The sequence below is a fragment of the Mytilus trossulus genome, chromosome 4, assembly GCF_036588685.1.
Source record: "Mytilus trossulus isolate FHL-02 chromosome 4, PNRI_Mtr1.1.1.hap1, whole genome shotgun sequence".
Lineage (NCBI taxonomy): Eukaryota > Metazoa > Mollusca > Bivalvia > Mytilida > Mytilidae > Mytilus > Mytilus trossulus.
In genome coordinates, this window is record NC_086376.1 from 43,694,369 (window position 1) to 43,703,891 (window position 9,523).

The 9,523-nt window shown below is 31.5% G+C and overlaps 1 protein-coding gene across 3 annotated transcripts in view; it reads left to right on the forward strand.

Moving 5' to 3' along the window:
• LOC134715338 (uncharacterized) overlaps positions 1 to 4,623 on the forward strand; it is a 30,674-nt gene extending 26,051 nt beyond the window's left edge. For all 3 annotated transcript variants that reach the window (XM_063577449.1, XM_063577448.1, XM_063577450.1), the window contains exon 21: positions 1,128 to 4,623. In XM_063577449.1, the coding sequence (XP_063433519.1) occupies positions 1,128 to 1,215 (88 nt within the window). In that variant the 3' untranslated portion in view covers positions 1,216 to 4,623. The remainder of the gene's footprint in view (positions 1 to 1,127) is intronic.
• Positions 4,624 to 9,523: the final 4,900 nt, after the last annotated feature.

The following is a 9,523-nucleotide window of genomic DNA, read 5'->3' on the forward strand; positions in this document are numbered from 1 at the left end:
TACCTTCCCTGTAACTGTATCGTATGCCCTTAAGATAAAAAATCAGAAATTGCAGAAATACTGAAAAAAAAGAAGTTATTTATTATTTTTTGTAACAGTGGGTTTCCATGTTAACTTGAATGTTTTAAGGGGGTTCGCGGGTCTAAATCATTTATATAGGATTTCTCTATATTTTTCTATAAATGAACTTCATCTTATTGTCAATAGAAAAATAAAATAAAAAAGTGGGGTCACCGTTCATTTGCGCTCACAATCTGCCTTTGAAAGAAGCATACATTTTTGTAAAAGTGTTTTTTTTCTGTTGAAGTAATAGGAGAAATAAAGTTAATATCGAAATAAAAAAAGAAATTTATTACAGCAATCGCTCAAATTTTACAATAATTTAGTTTAAGTACAGCTTATATGAAAATTATATTAAAAAATATAGGTCACCGATGAGTTGAAAAAGATATTTCAATTTTAAAGCAAAAAAATGGCATTTTTCCACCAAAGGGAGATAATTTGGAACTTTTTCAAGGATGAGTACATTTTAAAAGTCATCTTGGGCCAACACGAATTGATTGTTTTGAATAATTTGTGTACCATATGATAAATTAACAACTACAAAAGATAACAAATAAAATTTATAATGAAAAACAAATGTTTAATTTTTTTCTGAAATTTTTATATCCTCGAGCCTCCTTAAATCATTTAATAATGCTGTGATTGTTTCTATATTGACCTTTTGCCTATACTCTTCCAACCTCTGGGATAAACAGCTGGTCCTTAATGTTTACCAGGACTAAAACAGAAACAGCCAGTGATTAACACTGTTTTACTGGCTCAATGCAATATTACTTGTAAAACATGACATCATCAGTACGTAAATATGATGGTTCTTTTCATTTAATAAAAAAAAACAGTTTTACATGAAAAGGGTCACTGCATGCCTCAATTTGGATGAAAATTAAGCCTTGTATAACATCAACTGCACTAAAAAGTACATGAATGTGCAACATTACATTTTTCTAAGGATTATATGAGCAAATAATTATATGAGCAATGATAACCCAATGATATTGATACAATATGTATTGGTAGGTGTATATTATTGTAAAGTGATGCATTATTAATTATTTTCATTACAGAGCAAGAATTGTATTTGATAAAGGACACCTGAAATTCATGGGAGAAGATAATATTATTTTACCTGTAAGAAGATTTGATGACAGCTGACAGATGGAAACTTTAGAATAATATTTTAAATTTGATAACAGCTTTCAGTTTGCCACTGAAATGATGCGATTTTTTTAAATTTTAGTACAATGATTTATGTTGTACATTTTCTTTTTATATTCATGAAAATACATTTTTTAGGATTTTTAAATTTGTTAACTGAAATGTAAATCACATAATTGATAGAAGTTTTTCAATTTGTAAAATATTTATGCTTGCACTTTCTTTTTTGTTTTTGTTATTGAGATTTTGATAGGTTATTTGATATGTAGCATAAAATATATATATGTAAGTCAGAAACGTTTAGCTTTTTTTCAAATTTGGTGAGAGTTGTATTACATGTATGTTCTTATATCAGTCCTTCAAGATGGATTAATGTTAAACATGTGTATGGTCGTCTAGTGAAATTATTATTGTAAGTATACTCATGTGCAATTGCTTTGAATTTGTATGTGTAAGTATTATTGTTAATTTGTTATGTATAAGTATGACATCAATTTAATCAAAAATTAAATATTGCAAAATTCAAGATAAATAAAAAAAATTCCAGCAATATCAGTATTATTCAAATGAAGGGATATAGAAAATGAATTCTTATTGATATATTGTCATCAGGAAACTATATCACATGCATTATAGATTTTTATTTTTTGTTCTTTTACAAGGGGAATTTTTTTCAACCGTTGTTCTGTTCATAATCATAACTATTTATGGAGCACTATACATATTGACACTTATTCCTTTTTTATGCTAGCTATATCATTGGTATTGTGATAGTGTTAGCCTCAAGTGAGCAAGGCAGTTGGATTCATCAACAGCTAGTCCAACCTAAACACTCTTAGTGTAATAGACCACTAAAGAGTTCTTCCGTCACCCGCAAAAACTCATCAATTATGTACGCCTTTATGACGTCATTTACCAGATAGAGGGGGTCGCCTGTATCCCTGCACTATTTATGTTTATCAAGGGTCTTAGTGATCATCATTGTGCAGAATAGACTAGAAATAATGGTTGCTCTGTAGGAACTTTCTGACAATTCCCTAATGACAGCAGTGTTGATTGTCAATTTTGAGAATTCAATTTGCCGAATAATTTTTACAATTCAGAATTATAGTTTTCCAACCACTCGCTCAACATTGGAATGGAAGTGACGACACCCCTAAACACACAAATGACGCTCACTAAAACCAGAGTTTTTGACTGAAATGCATCAAACTTGAAAGTTGTCTATTGATGCTTCTCCCCAAAGCATGAAAAACTATTAGTTTTCTCTGAGTCACATTATCACACAAATGATACTTTGAGCTAGATTTTTAACAACTACACTTACTCAGATAAGGTACCAAAAAGTGTTTAAAGGCACCATTGGAATGTAAAGATTACATATTTTCAGCAAAGACCTGTGATTTTGGCAATATTTTTGTTTGAGTTATCTCCCTTACTCCATAATAATAGGTACAATTGATACACTTACTATCTATAAATTTGTGTAACTTTCAATAACATGGTTTTTCCTAACAAATATTTATTGAATAAAAAATTAAATTGATAGCTGAAATATGACTTACCGGTGAGTTGATGACTTATATAGTGATATAATTGCGCTTTTAATAATCAATTTTTACCCTTAAAATTCAAGTATCTTCATAGTAAGTTAGCAGTTAAAACACCTGAACTTGCTTAAATTATATTTGCCACAGAATCATTTAGGCTAAAGAGTAAATTGAAATGGCATGTACAAATATATTATTAATATTCAAAAGATATGAAAAGAGTGGAGTGCTGGGTTTCTTACCTAGACCCTCAGCTGCTCATTGTTTTTCAAAAGGATGGAAGGTCCCCCTTTAATTGCATAGAAAGTAAAAAAAACTCTATGTATTATAGTATCCTACATATATATATGTTACATTAGAAACAACGAACTATAGTTAAAATAAAATTTGATTATTTTTTATACTTATATTGTTATACAAGATGCAAGAAATATGGGCATTTAACTCTTATTACTGCCAAAAACATAATTTTATCATGTTTTGTTATATGATCTAATATACCTGCATCTTCATTATATATATATTTTTTCACCATCATATTGATATTTATAACAATCACCATCATATGTATGGAAGTAAATTAAAGAACAAAATGATATAGAAGCAAGTATTTGAATAATGTATGCAGATGTTATGTATCAGTTGCTATTGTAAGTTTCAGTATACTTTGGATTGATTTTTTTTCAGGGATATCAATTTTTGTGGATTGCTGAAATCTTGCATATTTCTGGATATTTAATTTCATGGTTTTGCTAGTCAGTAGTGTCTGTATACAAAGCCTAATTAGAATATCTTTTTTGTGGACATTCTAATTCCTTGTTCACCTGTACGCACGAAACCAACGAAAAATTGGTATCCAACAAATAATAATGAATCCACAGCATTAAGTCTCAGATTGAATTAAATTTGATTTTAGAACACTTTTTTACATAGATAGCTTTCAGCAATACACTTGGAATTTTCTCTGGTTTATTTTATCATTTTGTTTTTACTAATATTATTAATGACTTTTGTTAAATTGCTTCTTTTGCAATTTTCTCATTCTCTTGTTTAAATTATTATTTACCAAGCCTGTTTTGCTAGTATAGCTAATGTAATACAGTACCAATTGTAACAGAATTTTTGCTGATCTTGAAAGAGAGGTGATTTTACACAATATAGCATGAAGGACTTCATTTTCTCTACAAAATTTGTGTGAATTGATGACCCAATGGTTTTTTTAATACTTAGATTGTAATATCTTGATCTGCATGTATCAACTTCAACTGATGATTATGAACAGTTTGTTCAAATGCAATTTTACACATTGTAAGTCAATTTTGATTGTTTTTATGAAATAGGCAGCCATAAAGTATGTGTATTCTTTAATAATTTAATTTTGGATGTAACATATCTTCTGATTGGCTGATGTTGTTTTGTTTATCAGCTTATAGACATAATTTTGTCATGTGTCCATTATTAAAAGTCATCAATTTTTAATGGCTTTCTCTGGTTTAAAATTGAATTAAGAATTAAATTAAAAAAAATGACTGATATTTTTTCTGTCTATTCGAAATAGCATAAAAAAATAGCTTCACAGGTTATTCAGTGTGCACCACATTTTTTATGTTATTTCTTCATATTCCTTAATTAGGTATCACAGTTAAACATTTAAGAAAAACCTTTAAGAACATTATTTGTATACAATTTTGAATTGTCTCACATTTTGTTATGATTCAGCCTTTTTAACAAAATAAAGATTAATAGCTGACTATACAAAATGGGTTTTGTTCATTTTTGAAGGACCTACAGTATCCTAAGTTACAACAAGGTCATTTTGAACTCTGATGGATAGTTGTGTCATTGTCAATCATACATAATTATACCCCGCTTTAAAAAAGGGGGGGTATACTGTTTTACCTCTGTCTGTCCGTCAGTCCGTCCCATGAATATTTTTCGTCGCATTTTTCTAAGGAACTACAATACAAGGATTTCTGAAATTTGGTTTCAGGGTTTATCTAAGTCAGCTATACTGTGTGATGCGTTTTCAGATTGATCACTTGAAAACTTCCTGTTTACCGAACACTTGTATGATTTTACACATGATAGCCAAGTTGAAAATTTTCATCACATTTTTCTCACGAACTACAATACAAGGATTTCTGAAATTTGGTTTCAGGATTTATATAAGTCAGCTATACCGTGTGTAAGTTTTCAGATTCATCACTCGACAACTTCCTGTTTACCGAACACTTGCATATTTTTACACTATTTATTTTTTCGTCGCATTTTTCTCAGGAACTACAATACACGGATTTCTGAAATTTGGTTTCAGGGTTTATCTAAGTCAGCTATACCGTGTGATGCGTTTTCAGATTGATCACTTGACAACTTCCTGTTTACCGAACACTTGTATGATTTTACACATGATAGCCAAGTTGAAAATTTTCGTCACACTTTTTTCAGGAACTACAATACAAGGATTTCTGAAATTTGTCTTCAGGATTTATATAAGTCAGCTATACCGTGTGATGCGTTTTCAGATTCATCACTCGACAACTTCCTGTTTACCGAACACTTGTATATTTTTACACTATTTACACCTGCAACAAAGTTGTTAGGGCCATATAGTTTTACCCTTGTCAGTAATTCTGTAACTCTATAATTCCATATTAATTCTGAAATTCTGTAATTCCGTCATTCCGCAACATACCATTACATGTTTTTTTTCTTCTAAATGCCTTCAGATATAGGACTGATTTTTGGTATGTGAGTTAACCACTAACAAAAGTTAGTATTTGAGTTTCGTTCCGCTCAACTTTTTTTGGCCGAAATTACGAGCTTTGGACTTCAATGAATTATTGAAAATCAGTCATACAGACTTTTTAGCTCACCTGGCCCGAAGGGCCAAGTGAGCTTTTCTCATCACTTGGCGTCCATCGTCCGTCGGCGTCCGTCGTCGTTAACTTTTACAAAAATCTTCTCCTCTGAAACTGCTGGGCCAAATTAATCCAAACTTGGCCATAATCATCATTGGGGTATCTAGTTTAAAAATTGTGTCCGGTGACCCCGCCAACCAACCAAGATGGCCGCCACGGCTAAAAATAGAACATAGGGGTAAAATGCAGTTTTTGGCTTATAACTAAAAAACCAAAGCATTTAGAGCAAATCTGACGCGGGGTAAAAATGTTCATCAGGTCAAGATCTAACTGCCCTGAAATTTTCAGATGAATCGGACAACCTGTTGTTGGGTTGCTGCCCCTGAATTGGTAATTTTAGGGAAATTTTGCTGTTTTTTGTTATTATCTTGAATATTATTATAGATAGAGATAAACTGTAATCAGCAATAATGTTCAGCAAAGTAAAATCTACAAATAAGTCAACATAACCAAAATGGTCAGTTGACCACTTTAGGAGTTATTGTCCTTTATAGTCAATTTTTAACCATTTTTCGTAAATCTTGGTAATCTTTTACAAAAATCTTCTCCTCTGAAACTACCAGGCCAAATTTAAACAAACTTGGCCGCAATCATCATTGGGGTATCTAGTTTAAAAATTGTGTGGCGTGACCCGGCCAACCAACAAAGATGGCCGCCATGGCTAAAAATAGAACATAGGGGTAAAATGCAGTTTTTTGCTTATAACTCAAAAACCAAAGCATTTAGAGCAAATCTAACAGGGAATAACATTGTTAATCAGGTCAAGATCTATTTTCCATGAAATTTTCAGATGGATTGGACAAACAGCTGTTAGGTTGCTGCCCCTGAATTAGTCATTTTAAGGAAATTTTGCCGTTTTTTGTTATTATCTTGAATATTATTATAGATAGAGATAAACTGTAAAGGGAAACAATGTACAGCAAAGTAACACCTAAAAATAAGTCAACATGACCTAAATGGTCAATTGACCCCATAAGGAGTTATTGTCCTTTATAGTCAATTTTTAACAATTTTCATAAAATTTAAATTTTAACTAACATTTTCCACTGAAGCTCTTAGGCCAAGTTCAATATAGATAGAATGATTGTAAGCAGCAATAATGTTCAGTAAAGTAAGATATACAAACACATCACCATCACCAAAACACAATTTTGTCATGAATTCAAATGCGTCCTTTGTATAATATTCACATAGACCAAGGTGAGCGACACAGGCTCTTTGGAGCCTCTAGTTTTTAAATGCCTTCAGATATTGGACTGATTTTTGGTATGTGAGTTAACCATGATGAGTTACAAATCAAGTTTATGTTTAGTTCCACGTCACTACTTTTTGCCAAAATTACGGGGTTTGGACTTACATTGTTGAAAATCTCAGTTATATGGAGTTTTTTAAGTCTTATGATTTTGAGCAGATTTTTTATATGTGAGACTACCTTCTGGTTTGTGTGGTTTTGACACATCTTGATTATTGTAGTTATTCTGTACATCGTTTGTGTGGTTTTGACACATCTTGTTAATTGTAGTTATTCTGTACATCGTTTGTGTGGTTTTGGCACATCTAGTTTATTGTAGTTATTCTGTACATCGTTTGTGTGGTTTTGACACATCTTGTTTATTGTAGTTATTCTGTACATCGTTTGTGTGGTTTTGACACATCTTGTTTATTGTAGTTATTCTGTACATCATTTGTGTGGTTTTGGCACATCTAGTTTATTGTAGTTATTCTGTACATCGTTTGTGTGGTTTTGACACATCTTGTTTATTGTAGTTATTCTGTACATCGTTTGTGTGGTTTTGACACATCTTGTTTATTGTAGTTATTCTGTACATTGTTTGTGTGGTTTTGACACATCTAGTTTATTGTAGTTATTCTGTACATCGTTTGTGTGGTTTTGACACATCTAGTTTATTGTAGTTATTCTGTACATCGTTTGTGTGGTTTTGACACATCTAGTTTATTGTAGTTATTCTGTACATCTGCATAGGTTTTGAGATTGTGTGTGGTTATAATAGAAGAAGAAATGTGGCAATGAGAAAGACCATGTACATTTTGTCTGTGACTAACCACAATTTCTTATGATTGTCTGTTCCAAACAACATTTTGTATGCTTTTTTAAACAATGCTAAATTGAGTATTGCTATCAAAGCAAAAGTTTATAACCTCAAATTAAAACAATTTATCATAAGGCTGTCTGTTTTTCTTTTTTAATTCCATCAGTTGTGTTCAAAATTTGTGCTTACTTTTTAATTTTACCAAACTTGGCCTAAATTATCTTTGGGTTTAAAAATGTGTCTGGTCCTGGCCAACCAACCAAGATGACTGCCATTGCTAAATATAAAATATAAGGGTAAAGTGTAGATTTTGGCTTATCTCTGAAACCAAAGCAATAAGAGCAAGTTCTATCTGCCCATAAAATTTCAGATGAATCTTACAAACCATTGTTGGCTTGCTGCCCCTGAATGGTAATGGTAAATTTTGCAGTTTTTATATGAACGCACAAAATTTTGGGGTTGTATAATGGTGTAATGTCCTCGTCTGCGTTGTCAAAAGACATATTTGGTGTCTGGACAATAACTTTACTTTATGTGAATGGATCTCTTTGAAATTTAATGAGAAGGTTCAATACCCCAAAAGGAAGGTTGGGATAGATTTTGTGTATGATGGTCCCTACTGTTTAGGAATTAGGGGCCAACACAGACATTTTTCTACTTACAGGATAATAACCTGTGTGTAAGTTATTCATTTGCTCTGAAATTGTACCAGAATGTTTATTACCACAAGTAGAACGATAGGATTAGTTTTGGGGGTTATGGTGCCAACAGTTTAGGAGTTAAGGGCCAAAAAGGGGCCAAAAACAAGCATTCCTATAGTTTCTGTACCATAACTTGTGTGTAAGTGTATGGATTTCTCTAACATTGTACCACAAAGTTCAAAATCACAAAAGGTAGCTTGGATTGAGTTGGGGGGCTACTGCCTCATTCATGCAGGAATAAGGGGCAAAAAAAAGGACTTAAAACAATAATTTTTCTAGTTTCCAGACAAATACTTTTGTTAAAGTGTTTGGATCTCTCTGAAATTGTACTTCAAGGTTCCATATACTACAATTAATCGACTGGGATCTAGTTTTGGGGTATTGCTCCAAGGGGGGATTCAAATTTTTTTAAGGGTTCAATTTTTTTCTCAAAAGTTCTCAAATTTCAAATTTTTGAAAAGTTTATAGAAGAAATGTTTAATTGCACAGTATTGTGCAAAAGTTTTGTAAGATCTTTGACCACATTTATTTTGTGTCAGAAACCTATGTTATGTAAATAAAAAATTGATCACAATCCAATTTCAGACAGTATCAAGCTTAAATATTGTGTCCAATTTGCCCCAACTTTTCAGAGTTCAACCTCTGCAGTCAAATAAGGCTGCTCTCAGCAAAGCTTTTTATTACAATATATGTGTTATAGGATTTATCATATTTTTTTCTTTACCAGGAGGTTATTAATAACAATATTTATTGGTCTGCACTAGATGCACATCAATAAATTACTCAGCTTCAGTGATGCTTGAGGTCAATTTTTATAAGACTGCAAAAAAATTATTTAGTCATATATTGGTATCATGTCTCAATCAATCAATTCACAAGACAGTGGGTTTCCCACAATAACTTTATTATAAGTTAATATAAATAGATGAAATTTATACACAAAGGTTGATAACCTCAACAGGAAGTATGGGGATGTTTTTTGGGGTTATGGTCACAACAGATTACTAGTAGGTTTAGGAACTAGGGGCCAAAAAGGGGTTCAAATAAGCATTTAGTAGTTTCCAGGCAATAACTTGTGTTTAAAA